At 41.0% G+C, this 20,888-nt stretch overlaps 4 protein-coding genes and 1 non-coding gene across 7 annotated transcripts; 3 read left to right on the top strand and 2 right to left on the bottom strand.

The window, feature by feature from the left end:
- The first annotated feature begins 152 nt into the window (after positions 1-152).
- LOC115061070 (arylamine N-acetyltransferase, pineal gland isozyme NAT-10-like) lies at positions 153-2,933 on the top strand. The gene has a single exon (XM_029529291.1). It carries the CDS (start codon positions 323-325, stop codon positions 1,169-1,171), a length of 849 nt encoding a protein of 282 aa, XP_029385151.1. The 5' UTR covers positions 153-322; the 3' UTR covers positions 1,172-2,933.
- marchf6 (E3 ubiquitin-protein ligase MARCH6) lies at positions 1,313-13,425 on the bottom strand. The gene is made up of 25 exons (XM_029529290.1): positions 13,044-13,425; positions 12,382-12,481; positions 10,944-11,017; positions 10,538-10,681; positions 9,970-10,042; positions 9,671-9,839; positions 9,089-9,278; positions 8,081-8,142; positions 7,921-7,953; positions 7,771-7,822; positions 7,609-7,667; positions 7,430-7,510; positions 7,173-7,241; positions 6,839-6,913; positions 5,628-5,762; positions 5,248-5,468; positions 4,812-4,949; positions 4,504-4,720; positions 3,755-3,824; positions 3,428-3,609; positions 3,104-3,238; positions 2,829-2,918; positions 2,443-2,575; positions 2,076-2,211; positions 1,313-1,842 (listed from the first exon to the last, which is right to left on the bottom strand). Exons 1-25 carry the CDS (start codon positions 13,060-13,062, stop codon positions 1,755-1,757), a joined length of 2,745 nt encoding a protein of 914 aa, XP_029385150.1. The 5' UTR covers positions 13,063-13,425; the 3' UTR covers positions 1,313-1,754.
- Positions 13,426-14,033: 608 nt separating this feature from the next.
- Positions 14,034-14,107, top strand: trnat-agu (transfer RNA threonine (anticodon AGU)). The gene has a single exon. It is a non-coding gene; the product is annotated as a tRNA-Thr (tRNA).
- Positions 14,108-14,974: 867 nt separating this feature from the next.
- On the top strand, positions 14,975-16,882 carry cmbl (carboxymethylenebutenolidase homolog (Pseudomonas)). 2 transcript variants are annotated; one of them, XM_029528665.1, is made up of 6 exons: positions 14,975-15,059; positions 15,271-15,485; positions 15,611-15,718; positions 15,817-15,959; positions 16,071-16,162; positions 16,283-16,882. In XM_029528665.1, exons 2-6 carry the CDS (start codon positions 15,271-15,273, stop codon positions 16,460-16,462), a joined length of 738 nt encoding a protein of 245 aa, XP_029384525.1. In that variant the 5' UTR covers positions 14,975-15,059; the 3' UTR covers positions 16,463-16,882. The 2 variants fall into 2 exon arrangements, with proteins under 2 accessions (XP_029384525.1, XP_029384526.1); XM_029528666.1 differs by having other exon boundaries at positions 15,268-15,485.
- A 3-nt stretch (positions 16,883-16,885) lies between these two features.
- Positions 16,886-20,840, bottom strand: cct5 (chaperonin containing TCP1, subunit 5 (epsilon)). Of its 2 annotated transcripts, XM_029528663.1 has the most exons (11): positions 20,598-20,840; positions 20,111-20,171; positions 19,807-19,971; positions 19,245-19,443; positions 18,910-19,102; positions 18,419-18,568; positions 18,208-18,327; positions 17,873-18,058; positions 17,646-17,783; positions 17,336-17,516; positions 16,886-17,208 (listed from the first exon to the last, which is right to left on the bottom strand). In XM_029528663.1, exons 1-11 carry the CDS (start codon positions 20,700-20,702, stop codon positions 17,081-17,083), a joined length of 1,626 nt encoding a protein of 541 aa, XP_029384523.1. In that variant the 5' UTR covers positions 20,703-20,840; the 3' UTR covers positions 16,886-17,080. The 2 variants fall into 2 exon arrangements, with proteins under 2 accessions (XP_029384523.1, XP_029384524.1); XM_029528664.1 differs by lacking the exon at positions 19,807-19,971.
- Positions 20,841-20,888: the final 48 nt, after the last annotated feature.

Raw genomic sequence — 20,888 nt, 5'->3', positions numbered from 1 at the left:
TCGTATATATTACATAATATTGTAAAAAATCACCTGTATTCGGTTGTCACCGAGGGGACGACCTTAGACTTTGAAATGCACTGTGGGTTTTTATTGTGGGTGTGTATGAGGAGTGGCTTGTATTGCTGCTGCTGCTGTTTGTGTGAAGCGATCATATCCGAAGCTTCCGCGTTGGCTTGATTTCCAGCTGCAGATCCAGCTACAGAAGAATGAAAATATCCAGGCTGACAGTGTGGCTGTGCTTCGAATTGAATTTTTCCCAATGCAGCTGCAGTTCAGGTGAGAGGTGAAAGTAAAAACCCAGAGTCTCAAAGACACGAGCATGGACTTGCAGAGGTATCTGAGGCGGATCGGGTTTGTGGGCCCGGCCGAGCCCAGCCTGGAGGTGCTGCGGTCGGTACACACCTGTCACCTGCTCTCGGTGCCGTTTGAGAACCTGACCGTCCACAGCGGAGGACGGGTCCGGCTTCAACTCCCCCAGCTGTACGAGAAGATCGTGGTTCAGCGCCGGGGCGGCTTCTGCTTTGAAAATAACGGACTCTTCTCCTGGCTGCTGTCCCAGCTGGGCTTCCAGGTGACCCTGATCTCCGGACAGGTGAGGAACGCCATCACCGGCCGGTACGGACCCCCTTCAGACCACCTGATCCTCATGGTCACCGTCCAGGGCCGGCGCTGGCTGGCCGATGTGGGCTTTGGTGCACCAGGTTTTTGGACCCCCCTGTCACTGGAGAGCAGCAGCCCCCAGGAGCAGGGTCACCGGGTCTACCGCTTCAGAAAGGAGCAGGATTTATACTTTCTGGAGTGGCAGAATGAGGAAAACAGAGGTGCGGATGGAGACTGGGCAGAGATCTATAAGTTCACCCTGACACCCAGAAAGATGGAGGACTTTTCTGAGATGTGCTGGTACCATCAGAGCTCACCCTGCTCCATATTTTTCTGCAAATCCCTCTGTACTCTTCCAACACCTGGTGGAAGGCTCACCTACATCGGCCACAGACTGATAACCACAACATTTCCCAATGAGGGAACAGGCAGCGTGTTGGAAACCACCACCAGGGCGCTAAAGGATGAGGAGATTCCTGTCGTTTTGGAAGAAAAATTTGGAATTGTGCTAACTTCTCCACTAATACCAAAGGATGAGGAGATAACACCACCCCCAGTTATGTATTAATCTTGCTTCCACGTGTGATATCTTTTCGCTTTCATAGACAATTTATGCATCATACATTTCACATTTGAAAAGTTGAAGATGTGGCTCTAGATTGAGCCTAATCTTTGCAGTATACAATCACCAGTCTTGAAACAAAAAAGATAAATTGTCAGTCTGATTTAATAAATTATACATACACTTTTTAGATGTACAATGGTCATTGCATTAATCCATGTGTCTTCTTTTGTAAGACAAAGTCTGCGTTCAAAGTATTTACACATGTACAGTTATCAGGCAGCATTTTACAAAGCAAGGCATGATGACAATAGAGATCTTGAGCTAAAAATCAAACCTCCAACCCTCAGCCTTCTGCCTACTCCATAGTCACAGGGGAATACTCAACTGTCCCATGATTATAACACAATTCCTATCCTCCCCTTCATGAGCATTAAAGGGGAATTCAAGAAACTGAATGACGACCATCAGATCCACCAAGTTCCACAAAAGATTGAAAAGGATTATGGTTGCTGAAAATCAATAGGGTGGCGGTCAGGGTGTACGTAACACAACAGGTGCAAAATGTAGCGATCTAGCACAAAAAAATCTACTCTGCAACAGGATTTGGAGGTGGGACTGAACTTGCTCTCCCAGCTTTCCGTTCATAGTTGACGAGCCTCTGCCCAACCAGATATCTGCAAAGACAGATCATCACCAAGGTTTATAAGTTATTTGCTGCTAACCCTTCTTCTTTGAAGAACGTCATTAATTCACCCTTTTGAAACATTAATATTTTGACATAACACATAAAATTTTTACAAGTCGCATGTTTAAAACCACAATTTTTATATGTTTTGTCCAATAAGGTGTTACAAAAAGTCTTGTTGCTGGGTGTATGTGAAAAACAAACAAACAAAAAAAATCTTACTTGTCATTCTTGATGTGTTCATAAAGGCGTTTGAACTGTCGAATTTGGAAGGACAGGATGCCAATAAGTGACACCACCATCAAGAGGAATGGGTAGATTCTCCTCTGCATTAGAATCTCCATCTCTGGAGTCACTCCTGTAAAATGATGCACTTCAATTATATGTTGTTTCAAAGTACCTAAGTGTAAAGTAAGTATAATGTTTGAAAAGACCTCTATAATGTAAAATCATATTTACTGGATAAACCTGACAGAAAATATTGCTGAATTTGTTTTAAGGTTTGTTCGGAGAAATATTTCACTGTGAATTAGTAAATATAACAAACAGATAAAATTTAAGTTTTAAACTAATGTGCACAGGCCCTCACCAACAGCTGGCACCACCCCAGCAGCTATCACATATGGCACACACAAGGACAGCAGCAGCACCGAGATGACTGGAGCTGCCAGTTTACGGATGATGAATTGAAGATCAATGTTGCGAATGCCATTAGCATAAACCTAGGAAGATATTTTGGAATTTTTATGTTGATGAAATACTGTCTTTAGGCACAAGTAAAGCAGAACACAGTCAGCTACAAAACAACAGAAATGCATATGGCCGGATCCCCTGTCTGACTAAGACGGTGGATCCGGCCGATTCAGCCGAATCTGAACGGCTGAATAATGAATAAAGAATCAAAAGCATAATAAAAACTGATTAAATGTTGAGAGAAATAAAAAATGTAATTCTTAATATCCATGAAAAACCTACCTGCTCAATTACAGTCTTCAGCCACCACTGTGGGCCCATGAGAGTGATGGCAGCAATGATTTTGGCATGTAGCACTCCAAGAGCCCAATCCTGCAGATAAAGATTAATGGATAAATATAGATACAACAGAGAGATAAATGATGGACACAAATGGGCAAATCGTGGTAAAGGAACATTCACAACATAATACCTAGACAACCATAAACTACTAAAACAAAGCCCTTAAGAGAGGGGAGGGAAAGATGAAGAAGACGATGACAGGCACACAGTCGTACCTGCCAGGGGTAGAAGAGGGGTGTTTGGTCCAGGGGTACCCTGAGTGGAGCCACAATAACCAGTTCAAACAGCAGACCGAGTAGCAGCGGGATGACTCCAGCAACAAGTAGAGCAACAACCAGGGTCTTCAGGATCTGCAAAATTAAAAAGAAGATGTAAAAGTAATATATTTAACAATAAAACATCAACAGGCTAAGAGAAGTGTGAAAGTTTCAGCACCGTTGATGGTAACAGCTTTCTTTGTGGAATAAAATTACTGCAGCACTGGCAGAGTTAAAGAGTCCCGTGTTTGCCCACCATGGAGGCTGCTCACACTTTCATACCATGAGTGTCCACTCCTGAACTTTGCGCATGATGACTGTGCGTCCCTGGGGCATCCAGGCCAGCAGAACAGTGACTCCACGGATAGACAGCCAGCAGACATACAGGCCACATGCTGCTGTGTACAGCTCGTGGATTTTGGAGTTTCCTGTCCAGAAGGACATCAGCCAGCGCCCAGTGAAAACTGAAACACACAAGACAAAGCATACTGTACATGATCACACTACTACACTGCAAATTATTATTTTAGCTTAACTTCTTATAGGTACACATATACACCAGGCAGTAATGGTTTGGCTGTTGGTCCACCGAGTAAAAACACATCTCACCTGGAAGGGTGAGACAGACCAGACTGGCCACCAGGAGAGTGATGCACATGAATGCTATCAGCAACACAATCTGAAAAAAGGATTGATGTTTTAGAATAGAGGTCAATATAGGGCAGTAATCAAACTTTTATGTGTATGATTGTGAACCTCCATTCCCGGCTAACGCTTTAGATATATGTACAGTATACTCTGTATTTTCTAAACTACAGCTGGAATCTGTTAGACGGTTATAACAGTGCACATGGAGATCAAGGCCTGTAACATCAAAGGGAGCAATGGAAAAACAAGACTTAAGTTATACAGGCACGTTTCTAAATTTGTGTGGGAAACCACAAACACAAGGCAGTTGTGGAAGCTTTTTTTTTTTTAAACTAAACACTGAAGACACTGTGTATAGGGTACAGTCCAAATACTCAAAGATATGTTAGTTGAATGCATAATTACAAGTATAACATTAAGAGTACAAGTTTAACTTGCCTGCAACCACATCCCCGAGTGTTAGTGTAACTATAAATTAGTGTCTCTGCTTTGCTGAGCAGGTTTGATGTGACTTGTAACTGAAATTGCTTCTTCTTAGTATCATTACAACTTGTGACTTGGCAGTCTATAGTAACTTTCGCTGATAAAGATTTCAAAAATACACCAAAGTTTCAAATGTTAGCGGTATTCCTTCCATATAAAACCTGTAAACTTCCAGAGTTTGCCTCAAAAACTTTTGTTCATTGTTCAAAACCACGGGGCTATCTCACCCTGAATGGGAAGCGAAGGGGTCTGTGGTAGGGCTGGAAGCCCACCGGTCCCCCCTGTTGCAGGATGGCCTGGTGGGCTGCATGCAGGCCCTCGCCAACAGCTGGAGCAGGGTTGTTGTTGTTGTGGTGACCAGGGGGAGGGTTATTGTTGTTGTTGTTCACAGGCTGGTTGGCATCATTGTCGTCTTGCTCCCCGAGGAGATAGGAGTGAAGGTCTCTGCACAGGTAAAAAGAAGCATTGGGTCATTTACAGAGAGCGGATTTGAGAAAATGTAAAAATATGTTTCAGTGTTTCAGACTTGACTTACAGTAAATATCCAGCACTAACTGTCCAGGCCCTGACCAGGCCTTTGAGCCACTGCCGAGTGTGTCCCTGCTCCAGAAGAGCTGGCAGCACAACCTGGAGTAATAATAGCTCCAAAGAGAGCTCACTTACCGGGGCGTCACTGAGGAGAAACAGGTGGACAAGGTCAGAAAAGAGTGAGAAAGTTTCAAGAGTGCACTCCAGTTCATGTACCAAATGGCAAAAATTCTGTTTTCAATTGTTTGACTTGGTACACTTGGTAAGTCAGTACAGCTCTTGTTTCTGATCAGACACACTATTTTGGAGACTGCAAACACCTCCTCTGAAGCTCATGTTATAATGAAGCATTTTAGTGGCTATCAAGTTTGAAAAGATTGTGGTTTTAAACAGGATTTCTGACGACACAGATGATTGTTGGTGACTGATAATTCTGTAGTTACCTGTAGAGCATGACATTGTATGGTAGGAAAGTGGGCAGCAATAGTTTAATCAGTCTGATGGGCAGCCACAGCATGAGCAACACAATTGATCCAAACACCACCACAGAAAGGATGAACCGCCGCAGGTGTCTATAGATGGGCAGGTGAATCATTTCCTGCACTGGGTTAAAATCTGGATCATTGAGGTTTCTCAGAAACCACAGCACTCCAGGCCTCAGCACCTGATAGACAAACAAGTAAAAAAGTTATGACGATATATATATATATATTTTTAAAAATTGTAACGCTTCAATATGAGGAAAAGTTATCTAAAACAAAATTACCTGGGAGAGACATTAAATTACATTAGAAAACAACTGCAACACATTTTGTCATCCTACCTCTCTCAGCAGAAGGATGAATGAAGCAAAGTAAAAGACATACACCATTCCCACAAGCCAGTGCAGGAACATGGTGGTACCAGGGGCTGATTTAAAACTCAGCTCTCTGTCTTTCAGGGATGCATCAAACATCTCCTGCAGGATACAGAAAATGAAATGGAAAAATGTAACATGTTGGTTGAATCAAATTCAGCTTTCTAAATACTTTAATTGCTCTAGGAATGAAACAGTTGGCTAGATGATACAATGTATACAGGCATACCAGGCAGTAGATTGCTATGCAATCAATCTCCCCTTCTGTTCCTTGTTTATAGGGATGAGCAGTAGCCAGAGTAGTGTTTTTTGGGAAAGTCATAGTTTCAGTGTAAAGTTTGAGTGTAAAATGCAATTTCATCATAATCATAATTTCTTTGAATTAGAAATTTGTTCCGTTCTGTTTACTTATGACCAAATGTGTTTTATAAGGCCACTGTCACTTTTATCTGTGATCTCCAAAATCTCATCATCCTTAAATCCAAGTGAATGTTTGTACCAAATTTGAAAAACACTCCCTCAAAGTGTTCAGTTAGACTTTAGACAGATGAGGTTCAAAGTGGCGCTGACCCCTTCAACCTTTTTAAGGCATGGGATGGACAGACAATTTGAAAACATATAAACATATAAAGTATCTGGGCAAGGCCGTCTTAAGTGTGGGAGCATCCCAAAACTTTTCTGAAAATACATTCAGGATGATTTTCTTTTTCTAGTCTCAGGTCAATGGGATTATTTCCACTGGCAGCCTTTGAGCAGGATGGATGTCTTTCCCCTCTGCTTTGAGAGCTGTGCCATCTGTTCTAAGGCAGGTTGAATGACTTGGGACATGTTCAGCAAAATTTTGTTAGAATGAGTAGCATAGGTGACAAGCTCAGGATGCAGTTGGGGGTGAAGAGGGGGGATTTCTGACACCTGTGTACTGATGAGGAACGTGAAAGTAGTCGTAAAAGTAGAAAACAGGAATAATATGCCGAGATATTCCTATAGCAAGAGGGTATCTGTAACTACAACAGCCACCATTGAGAGAGGTCCGACCATCCTTTCACCTTGAATCCAAGTTTGATTCCTAATTCCAACATTACACAATATTATTTAAAAAATGCACTTACTAGATACATACATACAGAGTACTAGATACATTATGATAGTAAGAATAAGGGGAAGAGTTAGAGTCTTACTAAAGAGCAGATGTCGAGCCACCAGCCACAGATGAGTGGAAACACACCAATCTCCACAACAACAAGCAGAGATACCTGTAGCAGAAAGAGGGCCATGTCTCACTACAGTTTATAACACATGTAGATTAAGTCTGTTCTTCCTCATTCAACTTTGGGAGTTACTGTGAGAGCGATCATGATTAGCTGATGTGTATGAAAAAATTAGCAAACAAAACCAATTTGCCAATTTTATGTTCAAGTAGTAAAACTTAGAAAGCGAATAATTCTATGTGCATTACAACCAAGGACATCACTTGTGCAGTCCCACAAAGAAATGTATTTAGAGTGTTGTTACCTTGACAACAATGTAGCAGACTCCCAGGAGACGCCGGGAGCGCTGGAACCTGACTAGAGCAGCCAGTCCCTGAGACAGCCATTAAGGACCAACAACGGCACCATACAAGCTCTTGCTGCACAGAGCTAACAGCATAAATTTGTCATGCAATGTCTGGCCGTGTAATATTTTGAGACTACATCTGATGAGATCATCTTGCCCTTGATTTTAGATTTCAGCAAAGTACAGAGGATTTGCATCGTTTCGTAGAAGGATACATGACAGAGGATGAGCGTCATGGCCAGCAATATGTAGCCCACAATTGTTGTGATTAAGCCCTCAAAGTGGGAAGCCTGAACCTACACAAGAGTACAAAGCAGTAGTCAATAAATACAAAGTACAATTCATCACATACAGTGTTGTATAATAAAGATAATTGAGGAAAGCAATTTCTTACATATTCCTCAAAGCCAAGCCCAACAACAGAGAAGTGCCCAATGTGGTAGGGACAAAATGCTGAATGTAGAAAAAGAAAGAAAACATTTTCCCACTGTCAGCATAATATCATTGTACCTTTATATTTGTGATACATGAAACATCTTCATTTCATTCCACTCACCAAAGACCAGGATGAATAGTGTGTTGAGAGATACAACCCAAAACACATGCTCCTACAAGAAAGACAATGTCATTACATGGCGAGATGCCACCATTTAAAATATTCTCACTATAGAAATAATATATGACAATTATGGGTGTAAAACCTTACCAAAAACACCAATGAACCATCGAGGCCCAGCATCTAAAAGAAAATAAATAGATTTTAATTGCTTTAACATAAAGAATACATGGCCCAGTTACCTATGGAGTTTGGTGTGCACTTGAGATTGAGATGGGAGTGTTACAGGAGTAATGATATGTGGACTTGCCCTTTCCCAGGTGAGCTCCTCTGCGGCCCGGTCCCACTCCAAAGCATTCCAATTCATGTCATCTTCAGAGACAGATATAATTTTGAAACATTAAGTGACTCACCATCATCATGCCAAGCATTATGCTATTTATGTTCAGAGGACATGAGCGACCCCGCTCAATGAATATCACTGCTCAAATAATTTCTAACTGCGTCTAATTGCTTGTTAGTGACTACAGTATTAGAGTAAACAATATAATGACACAAATAACCGTTGTCCTACAATTGCTATTACTGCTTCATTATTAATGTTGTTCTAGTAAAGTCAGTTGATGCTGAAATGCAAAAAAAAAAAAAATAAAAGACTTTTGCGAGACTTTTTCCATTGTATTCATTTAGCAGTGATGACACTCCTCAGTTAGAATGACGTACTAATACTTCATGATCCACACTTCTTAGCTAGCCTGCTGCAAAGTCAGTCCATTAACCACAGTAAAACAGAGTGTGATGCGAGGGTTTCAGGCTGCGTTTTGACAAATTACATCATGCTCAAATTAATTGTGATGAAACGTTTGCAGTAAATGAGCCCATTATGGAAACTATTTGTATGCACTGATGTTGGTGGCTCTGGAAAATTATGACTGCATTTCCATAAACCTGCTGTTTTCTGTTGCAGAAAGATGTTGTGGAAGCAGTTGTTTTATTTATTAGCTTTGTTGGTAATAAAGTATTGCTGGGAACACTTTATTCATGATGCCTGCTCCATGTAATTTATGCATAAACTATGTTTTGTTGGGCAATTCTAAAAGATGATGGATTATAGTATCGACATAAAATCTGAGCAGGCCGAACAGTGGGCAGACAGGTTGAGTATTTTACTACTGTCAATTAATTAGAATTATTTATACAATGGTTTTATAAGAGATGATGGCATAATATTTTTTTACAGTCTAACAGCTGATGTGAGCACTGATTAAAATGATCTTAAACACATCAGAAACACATCTTTAACTGGGCAGATTCTAACCTTGTGCACCATTATTGGGGTCTGCATCTTCAGCAGCTGCCCCCTCCTCTTCTTCCAGCTCTGGGTCATCGCCGTGGTCTGGGGGGACATCGGGGGGCTCAGGCTCTGCTTCATTCTGGGCTGGTGGATCAGCTGGGGCTGGTTGGGCTGCAGGTGGCTCATCAGCTGCTGCCTGACCTGCTCCTTGTGCCTGAGGGGGAGAGACGACGATGCATGGCTTTAATATTGGGAGATTTTTAGGGTGTGTGCGTGCGCTTTAGATTGGATGTACAACTGTTTATATTAACGACAAGATAATGAGGAACAGCTGTATGGGTGACTGAGAAATATGGTGAATCTGCACACATTACATACAAGAAACTTTCTATGCTATCCACCAATATCTTTATTATTCACTTGGTATGTTTATTGTCTCATTAAAAGACTTGGGTAACATATACCAACAGAACAGATATTTATTGACTAACTCTTGCTTTTAGTTTCTTAATTAGTCAATCTAATTTCTATTACTTTTGCTTTTCATTCTAACCTTTAAATTAAATAAAGTACTTCGGTTTATTGGCAATCAGTAGAGTAATGCACCTCATTAGGCTGTCCAGCAGCATTAGGTGGTGGCGGCTGATGCTGCTCTAACCACTGGGGAGCGCCGCCATGGACTATTTGTTCTCTGAGCCACACCAGACTGATAAATGCACAGAGCGTGCAGGTGACAACAAAGCAGCCCTGAAGACAATCTGCAAGCAGGTTCTCTCTGGAAAAACACAAACAACAACACAGATAATGAAATTTGAGCAATATAACTGATGTATCAGACAAAATGGCTTATATTAAGTTACAATATTTAGTGTGCAGTGCTGGAGAACACTGGTATCAGCACTCACGTAGAAAGCATGTCCAATGGCAGTGTCAAAAGTGAGCTCACAGAGCCTGTAAACAGACACTTGTAGATGCGACCTGACGTAAGAGAGAGCATTAATATATCTGTCATACTGCACATTAAAAAAATTATCTTTAAAATATTTGCACAGAAAACACTTTCATCATGTACAAGAATTAAACAGTTCTCGCTGAGATTTTTTCAATAGTAGTGAGGGGGATTTATATAGATTAGAACACACATAGTGTAGCCTGTTATATAATAGTACTTGCTGTAAGTCTCCTGATCTTGTTAAGCCATTAAAATTAGCTCATATGTAAAGTTTATGTTATGGTCACTTCATCAATGACTGTATTATGTGCTTCACAAAGTGGTAATGTGTCCACGTGTGCCTATGACTGTGCACATAAGTGAGACATTCCTCTCATTCATACTCTGGGTAGACTTACACTACAGGAATCAAATTTAGAAGCTGCAAAAGGATGTAAGAAAAGTCTTATTGAGTTTTTGGGATATTTCTTAACACTGAATACACAATCGTTTATGTTTGCATTTCTATGCGCCCCACTTACATGCAGTGAGAGGAACCACCCCAAGCCATGCGAAGGCCACCAGTGTATAATGGAACCAGTAGCGGATTGCCGTGCCCACACTGGTCAGCAAGCCGGCACAAATGTCTTGAATGGGCAGACGTGAGGGCATGTCTGGGGAGTAGACTGAAATGGAAAAAGGGAGAGAGCGAACAAGAAGCATGCAAATTTCTGAGTACTGGACACCATTTATATATTTCAAAACTGCAAAGTAGCAAAAATTTTTTTTCAATAAATTAAATGGTCACATGGAAATACAATTAAAAAAAACAACAACAACAACAAAAACTTAAACTAAAACTAAGCAATAGCTATATAGCATCACCTGACAAGTGAGTTTGGGAAACTTAAAGCTGTTAAACATGATTAATCAATGCCACAAACTTACTTGGTGTAAAAGCAAATCTGTGCTTGCACAATTCACAGTACTCCTTCCTGCTGTGCTTCAACCACTGGACCAAACTGAGGAACATTCACAGGGTGAAAAGGAGATTACAAGCTTGTATATTATTTTATGCTGTAATCACTTAGATGTTAACCAGACTGATAAACCAGACTTTCATACAGACAAGATTCCAAGACGGTTGTAATTTTGTGAGTGTGAAGGAAGACATGTTGTAAAATGAAAAAGGACAGCACTGGCATTGGGTACCCTCTTTATTGTTTTAATCACTCACTTCATATTGATAAAAATAGAGAATGATTCTGTGTGTATCTGTGTATAATATTTGAGATATCAAGTTCTGGCATGATAATGAATTGATTATCCTTCTTTTTTTCCCCAAGTTTGGAGATTTTCACGCTTTCAAATGATATCAAAGAGGAAGTACTTGAGATTTAAGAAAATGGAATCAGAAAAATCTGATGTGTTGCAGATTTAAATTGTCTAAACAAGGATATAATGTGATTGGGACATAAGGTCAGCTCTTATGACCTTAACGAACAGCCCCTGACTGTGACAACTAACAAAGAAAGGTATAAATGCTATTTTTCCAACTGATAAGCTTTTCAACATAATAATACAATCTCATTTTACTCTCATATAGGCTAGAGTGTGGGATTAACAAGTGAGGTATGTAAAGAGAAACTACACAAGCTGATCCCAACACTTGTAATTGCTTTCGCATTTGATCTGCATCAACTGTGGTAAACAAGTTCAAGTAACACTTAGGCGATCTAAAGGAAACTGGCCCCATAATGTTACTAAACTAAAGCTCAAAATAAAAATGTGTTTTGACAGATATAGTTCTACTTGTATTGGCTTCTGCATGAGCTGCATTAATGCAATCGTCATAACTGAATTATTTTGGCAGATATTGCAATTGCAAAATTATATACAAATGCAATTGGAAATATTGTTTATCTGAAATGTCTGGAGAATTTGATTTGTAGTGTGGGGAGTCTCTGTAGCACCACAACACATGCTACTAACAATGCACACCAATAATGTGACAACTCTCACCATAAGGCAAAATAAATTGCTGGTCATTTGATAATAATATTATCAACGCTCAAATAAGATTGATGAGAACACAGAGCAATCAAGTACCTACAGATGCTGTTTTTATTTAACCCTATTCTAATACAAAGACAAAAGTGAGTATTTTCAGTAGTGGAGTAGATTCAGATTCAGTTTTAGGATGCGATATGGGTGAGGTTAACATAAACTAGCTTTCTGGATTAAGTGATGCAACAAGTTAATATCAACCTCAACCTAGTTAAATGCTTTAGTCTTTTCTGTAGATAAGTAAATGTTAAAACAAAAGGGAAAAAAAATCACAATAATAATAGCTGTCAGTGGAGAGGAAAAAGCCAACCATACTTACCATTCCTGGTGGATAAACTTGATACTGCCAGTGCAGACACAAGGGTGGTACAGGGGTTTGTCTGGGGTCCCCTCAGAGCGGCACACACGACAAATATCCGCTTCACACACAATCAAACACACACACACACACACACACACACACACATACATACATACATACATACAACGTGAGTGAATATTTGACAACCATCGCGAAAGCCAAACAAAACAGGTATGTGCAGACAAATATTGTGGGTGCTGGGGTGTAGTATTAATACACAGGTGTGTCTGTTGGATGGAGGGATCTTAGTTTGAAACACACACATACAAGGTAAACCAGATACACAAAACTACGTGAGTTTCACATGGACTTAGTCTTATCTATATGACCATACATCAGGAGACTGGTGACATCAGCAGCGACTTCTGGCTTTTTCTACGCTTTGTGTCACTATAAGCTGCTCCAGTCTTATTACACCGATCTTAGATAGATTAAAATAGCGTTTAGCAGCCAGCCCTCCTGAATTAACCCTACTTTACGCTAACGTCCTATCATGCTATGCTATTCTGCCACATTATCCACTAGCAGGCCAGACTTGGTCCTCTTCGGTGTCCTGACGAGGCGTACGCTAGTTAACCCCAGCTGGGAGGCGACTACAGCAGACTTTCTCTGGTATTTACCTTCTTCGGCGGTGTCCATGTTGTTCGCTAAGCGCCAGTCAGCGTTTCTTCCAGGAGCACCTTGTTCAGTGAACCCATCCACAACACAGACAATATCGTTTAGCTAGCCAAGTTAAGCTAGCGAGACGAGTGTGTCCTTATGTGTCTGATGCATTGACAATCAGAAAATGGTTTCCCCACAGACTAACCACTAGCGTTCGCTTTCGCCGTGTCCTCTCGCATCAAGTCTGCGTTCGCAGCTAGACGGCGGTTTTATTTTTTCCCGGTGTATTTGTCACGTAAAAACAACACTCTTTCATACGCTTCACATCCTCCCTGAAATGACAGTTTAAACCTGTGAGACAAATGGCTAGCGAAGCCCGCTAACGCATGCGCTAACGTCACCGATTGCTCCTGTCATAACAATTTCATTTTACAACAACGGAGGAAGGTTTACGGCAGGTAAACTTCCACAACAGCTGTCACGTGGTTACCGGATGACAGCGATTTATTCGTCTTGAAATACCGGAAGCTTGGTTGTAAAAACACTTGAAGCAATCGCATTTCTGTCAGGAAATACTATTAGTTTTATTCCCCATTCTTCACCTGTTTCTGGAAATTGAATGTTTCATGTATTCATAAAAATCCATTCATGTTGAACAGCGACACCAGCAGGGTGTTAAACGAACCAGCAACCTTGTATATAATGTTTGACTTATACCGAGTTTTGCCGTATTGCATGAATTAGATTATCACTCATTTAAAGTTTCTTTTTTAAAGTTTCCTAATACCTGCCTTTCGTTTGAGTGTGTTTTCTCTGCAGGTCGCTAAAATGTTTTATGAAACACAAGAGCCTGCTTCAAAACAACTGGGCACGTTTAATGTAGTTACATAGATGCAAAATGCCACAAGCACAAGGAAGCATTGGTAAAACTAAAATATAAATCCTGACCATAACTATCATCACACTAGGCATGGATTGCTACTATCATACCGTAATGGACTCACAGCGGCGCCGTGGCTTAGTTGGTTAAAGCGCCTGTCTAGTAAACAGGAGATCCTGGGTTCGAATCCCAGCGGTGCCTTTTTATGAGGTAATAAGGCTTAATCGAGAGCAAAAGGTTTTGACTTGACTGTCCAATCAGCGCTTTCCTCCTGACAAGCATAAACTTACTTCGTTGCATCCACCACGAAACACCTGAGGCGGAAGGACATCCCATCTAGAACACTGTAAACGTTTAGTGGAAGCTGCTGCATTCAGGATGAAAATCTATCAATTTATCTACGATAATAACTCAACATACTTGATGACTTCCTGATATTTAGTACCATATGTGTCTATATATATATATATATATATATATATATATGAACAGATACTGCACTTGATGAAAAGAGGCATTATCGCCAACATCAGTTCTTTTCCAATCTTCCATGCTTGTATATTCTTTTTTTCATATTGAAATTGATAGTTTTCGCCACAGAGAACAGGTTTTTATTATCACACACTAAAAGACTAACGCATAAGGGAGACAAATCAGTTGTCTCAGACATGGTGCCTTAAAATAATTTGTGTAATATACAGTGAAACACGTTTACAAATAAAATGCAATTTCTCTGTTATTGGGTCTCTGGTTCAAAATATTTTTATGATGTATACAAAAATTATCAAGACCAGCAACCACATCATAATTGATTTTATATTAAACAAAACTAGTGAATATGTTCAAGTTGCACCACTATAAAAAAGCAAACAGAAAAAAAAACACGCATGCGTCAACGATTCAGAAGGGCTATCTTCTATGTAAAGATATTTACGAATCACACTTATGGCGTTGGAGCGGCGCTCATCAGGCTCCTTCCTGGGTCATTTGGACAGAAGGCAATTACAGCTTTTATTTTGAAGGTCGAGGCTGGAATGTCATTCTTTGGGTTTTGTACTTGATGTAAACTTCACAGTCACCATTCGTGACTCGCTGAAAATATCTTAGTTGCTCCAAGCGAAGGCTGCGTGATCCCTCTTCAGAAAACAACACGGTATGTCCGTCATCTGTGGCCAATACACATTTAATGTCTAAATACTTCGCTAAGAAGAGACACTGTGCCGTTTGCGTAAAAATGCCTTGTCATTGAGCTGTGCAAATACTGTTATAATCATTGACAAGTGACTTGCAGGTTTGCTCATAAAAGTTTAAGTGTCCAAATCAAGTCTTGCCTTTCCTACTTTCGGCTTCCGACCTGGCAGCAGATGGCCAATGAAGCTTGCCCATGCCCTTGTGATATTGGGGATCGGATGGAGTATGGAGGACTGGGCCAGGAGGTGCAACTGGAGCACACCAAAGCATATGTAGTCAAGCCTTCCACAGCGTCTGACAAAGCCATAATTGTCATACAAGACATTTATGGGTGGCAGCTTCCCAACACCAGATACATGGCTGACATGTTGGCAGCCAATGGATACATGTGGGTGAAAATCAGAGTACAAGGAAAAGCATATGGCCACACATGGCTAGAGGCTTGCAAATCTAATGGATTGGTCTGACCTGTGACAGTGATTGTTTTGCTCTTTTTTGTTTTGCTCTGAGCAGAGCAGTTTGTCCAGATTTTTATGTTGGAAAGGAGCCGTGGAGTCCAACACACGACTGGTCCAAATTTCAGGAATGGCTTGAAGACAAAAAGCCAACCAACATAAACAAGTAACTTAGTGTTTTTGTCTATATCAGTATGAGTGAGTGAATCTGTCATGACTGATTGGCTCATTGGATCTGAGTGTTAACCACAGTAATCTTCCCAGAGAGGTGGATGCAGTGCTGAGGTTCTTGAAGGAGCAGTGTGGTGCCAAGCGCATCGGAGCAGTGGGCTTCTGCTGGGGAGGGGTTGCCACACATTACCTGGCCCTGCAGTATCCAGAGGTCAAAGCTGGAGTGTCAGTCTATGGTATGCAATTGCTACGAAGGAATGAATTCCCCATATTGCAGATGCAAGCGGACATGCAGTTTGTGGTTTTTGCACATTGGTTTTAAGAAGGTCTTCTCTGATGCTGAGCAGGGATCATCCGTGAGAGGGAGGACAGGTATGAGCTGAAGAGTCCAACACTGTTCATATTTGGAGAGAAAGATGAAGTCATCCCACTGGACCAGGTGAGTAAGCATAAACTGTAAGAAATGTTTTTATTCATATTCTACAGATCAGTATATAGGTATAACCCACCTAATGCTTTTCCATGGCACCAACAAGCTATGCTGCCCTTTGTTGTTCAGGTGAACACCCTTGAAGCAAAGCTGAAGGAAAAATGCAAAGTGGCCTACCAAGTTAAGATCTTTCCTGGCCAGACACATGGGTTTGTCCACCGCAAGAGAGAGGACATCAATCCCACTGACAAACCCAGCATCCAGTTAGCCAGAACAGACCTGCTCAACTGGCTCAACAAGTATATGTAAATCCCAACACATTGATGATCAATTACATGTGGTACATTAGCAACCAGTGCCTTTAATCACATTTTTACGCATATAAATACGCAATAAAAACCTGGCTGTGAAAAGTATGCTAGTGAAGCTTGCACATGATATTCATTGGATTATTCACATGCCAGATCTTTTACTTTATATTTTGTCTTCATGATATCTGCATCTTGGAATTGTAATTAAATGAGATTAACAACAACTTTGTTAATTACTTCAGTTTTATGGAAGTAGTACTGGTGCAGTACACATTCATGTTAATGAAAGATTGTAAGCAATAATCTATTGAATATAGTAAGATTATTTTTATGCACAAACCTGGTATGCTTTTGTTCCAGAAAAATATATCATGTAAATGTGGTATTGTATACATAAATAAATATCACAACTACACAGAGGAAATTTTGACAGACCAACATTTTAATGGTGACTTTTGATGTTATAACAGCTTGAACATTTCGTATCAAATGATAAATAGCAATATGCAGTGCGGTTTGAACATGGTGCTCGGGAGGTGCCCAAAACCTCTTGGAACAGCAGGCACATTTTTAAGTGCTCTAGAGCACAGCCGAGCCTTTTGTGTTCAGGATGCCTCTAGTCCTCGCTCTCTCCCTGGCTTCGTATGTCGTCAATCTTAAGGATCATCTTGACTACCTGAGTAGCCAGCAAGATCTGCTGCTTCTTGCCAATTAAGGTCTCGATCACATGTTGCTGCTTCATGTCTGTATAGAAGAAAACAAAAAGAAACATCTATCAGGATGTCTTGATTAAACATGAAAGTCAAGTCTGCTGTGCTTGTCTACAAGACTGCAGTAAGGTTACATAGTTTGAGACCTTTGTATTCCTTACCGTTGGTGTTTTTGTGCAGACAGTCGATGCCAAGGAAGGGGTTGTTATCTCTGACTTGTCTGGCTCTGACCTCTGTCATGTTCTGGATAGGGTTTAGCCCACTGTTCTCAGCCAATGACATTGGGATGACCTCAAGAGCATCAGCAAATGACCTCATGGCGTACTGCTCCAATGATGGGCACTGAAAAAAGAAGAACAGGAGGTAAAGAGAATTGAAGCAACACGGGTAGCATCGTATTTATTCAAATGTTAAAAACAGATACTTAAAGTCAGAATATTTCTTTATCACTGTGATTTCAGTGTTTCTCACTTTGTCTGCAGCTTCATTGACAGCCAGGGCACATGAAATCTCTGAAGCTCCTCCTCCATACACAACGCGGTTGTCTTTGACCAGATTGCGGATTACACACAGAGCATCATGGAGAGCACGCTTAGCCTCTTCAATGATCTATTAGCAAGAAAGCAAAAAATAAACCAACAGTGGCAAAGCAACATAAATTGACACTTCAAAGATTTAACGGTTTTCTTTGTACTCACCATTTTGTTGCCACCACGGATGAAAATGGTTACTGCCCTGGTGTTTTTGCACTCCTGGATAACCAGCATGTGATCCTTTGTAGTGCCAAAGGAGATCTCCTTTACCAAACCAGCTGTGCCAAGCTTCTCTGGTGTCAGCTCACAGAACCTCGGCACAATGCGGCCTCCTGTGGCAATGGCGATTAACTGCAAAGGAACCCAAAAAAATGCTACTGTTATAATTTTGTACTGAGCATTCAGCACAATACATGGTTACTAATATAGCAAGTGAAAATATTTTATTAAAGATTATATTCTCTTCATGGGAGCTGTGTCATATAACAAATGTCTCTCACCTCAATCTCAGGCCCTCCAACCCAGCGCACAGCTGGAAGCTCATTCTGCAGCAGGAGGTGGTTAGCTTCATCATCAAAGCCCCACTGGCAGATGGCCAAATTGGCACCATTGCTTTTTACCTAAAAAAGAAAGGTGCATATATAATTTAAGATAAACCATAAATGCAGGAATAGATGTTAAGAATTGGTACTATCTCAAATGCTGTCAAACCTGTTGGATCATCTCCTCAAACTTCTCCTTTTCATATTTCTGGAGTGCTTTGTAGTCCTCCACAGAGGTCACATCCAACTTATGCTTAGTCTTGGGTTTAGGAGGCTCAAACGGGCAGGTGAGGATAGCAATTTTTACATCTTTCAGAACCTGAGTGGTGAATAATTGTGTCAGTATTGTTATGTTGCAGTGGTCTCACACACAGGCAAAATGTGGTACAACCTACTGGATTCCATACATGAAACACGCTATCTAGCTTAGTTTTCCCTCAGTAACAGACCTGAAGTATAAATGATGATCTCGATTTACGTTTTGGTGATTTTTATTACCCTATTTAAAAAAAAAAAAAAAAAAAAAAAAAAGTAGATCTCATAGTCTGTTTTTTTATGATCGTCAAGAAGCATCAGACGTACACATTTAATGTGTCCTTATGTACTACTAGCTGTTTGACTCCATTTCCAATGACACCAAATATTTCTCTGTGTTTATACCTTGGGCATCTGAGGATGGCTGAACTCCTTGTCCACTATGACTCCCTTGATGAGCTGTGTGTCTTCCAGCTTGCCTCCCACCTTCCCCTCCATCTTGATAAGCTCAAAGTCAACATCCTTCCTTTCCATATCAGCTACAGTAAGGATGGCATTCACTGCAATCTCTGCCATTTGTCTGTGGCACCGGTTGATACTGTAAGACAACAAAGGAGTAGATAAGTATCTGAGCAGAGCTTCATTCACACCATTAAACAGGCCCTTATAATATGAGAAACTTGAAAAGTGAGTTTAACATAATGAAAACAACCAAATATTTTTGTGTTTAGAATGCTCACACTTTGGATCCCAGTGTTGTCATGGCTGTCTGAATGAGTGGTTCTGTGTTGTTGGGATCAAAGGGGAAGGTTTCTGCAATTTTGTCCAACTGCTCGATGGCAATGCGGGCAGCCTGGTCATAACCGTCAGAGATCCTAATTGGGTGGATTCCACGGTCCAGCAGCTGCTCAGCCTGCTCAAGGAGAGCCCCAGCCAGCACTGAGGAAGCAGAAGGAAATCAAACCAATGACTAACTATAGGTGGAATAACAAAGCAAATTGTCCCAGTCAGCATGAAAATTCCAATGATGTCAAGTGTAAATTTGATTGGGCATTTTACCTAATACACACTATGTGTATATTTTTTGCAAGATTCTTACATTACAATTACAATGAAATAAAGCATTGCAAAATACTTACTATACTCTGCATGACACAATACAAACCTTAACAAATAAAATCATAGGACACAAAAAGGCTAAATAATTTTCTCTCAGTTGTATTCCATTGTGTCAGACTGATATACTTTTAAAATGATTGCACAGCCTTTTATCATCTACTATGACGCAGAGTCCACCCATACCGACAACTCCAGTGGTTCCATCACCAATCTCATCGTCCTGGGACTTGGACAGCTCCACCATAAGTTTGGCAATCTGGTGGTCCACATCCATCATGCTAAGAATAGTGGCGCCGTCATTGGTGACAGTTACTTCTCCATCCCTGTCAACCATCATCTTGTCAAGACCTGGACACAGTTAATGAAACTGGTTCAGAGGGAGTGATATGATTGATCCCACAAAACCACACAGGACTTCTGCATCCAAGCCTCTGTTCAACGATTACACGTTGGGATGGAACAATGCGTCCTAATACTTTAAACTCACCATTAGGTCCCAAAGATGTTCTAAGCGTTGACGCAACCGCCTTGGCTGCCATTATGTGAGACTGCAAAACACAAGCATGACACTCTTATACACAGTTTATTTATTGGTTTTCTACTGCTCATTCGTAACATCGTAGGCCGATAGAAGCCGTCTTCTGCGATTTTTATTCTTTTTCACCGAAGATGATGCGGCTCATTGATGACCATTTAGGGCACAGCCGATGGCTACACAGCAACATCCCCGGCTGACGGCATCGCAGAAAGCACATGGGCCGCATGTTAGCATGACTAGCTAATCTATTAGCTAATGCTATTCGCACTAAAACACAACAAACCTGCAGGGAAAATACATGCTTGTGATTTAATGCATTTGATGTCAATATATACCATGTCGATAAAAAAGTATGAGCGTGCCATGCAGCTAATGCAAACTAGCACTTTGCTAGCCAACATGCCACCGTTATAGCCCGTTAGCTAGCCCATTGTACCTTCAATGCGTCAATGCCTGATAGCCGTGTCTTCTTGTCCTGGTCTTTGATGATGATGAAAGGCCTTCCATACTCATCAAAAGCTAGTGTCCCCAAGGTGGACATGTTGACCGAGGGATTGGAACTCCTAACAAGTGTTTAGCTGATAAAAATAATGAGTTTTGATGATGTTAATCTGGAGTGTGGCTGTGCTGTAAGCCGCACTGTCTGCCGGCGACTTCTGGAAGGCTCCACGGGCGGGGAGGGCGGAACCAAGTAGTGTCAAATGTGTCTTATTATTAGCCGTGTAAA

This window comes from Echeneis naucrates, chromosome 20, assembly GCF_900963305.1.
Source record: "Echeneis naucrates chromosome 20, fEcheNa1.1, whole genome shotgun sequence".
Lineage (NCBI taxonomy): Eukaryota > Metazoa > Chordata > Actinopteri > Carangiformes > Echeneidae > Echeneis > Echeneis naucrates.
The sequence above is the reverse complement of the archived record's forward strand: the minus strand, read 5'-3'. Positions and strand labels throughout refer to the sequence as shown.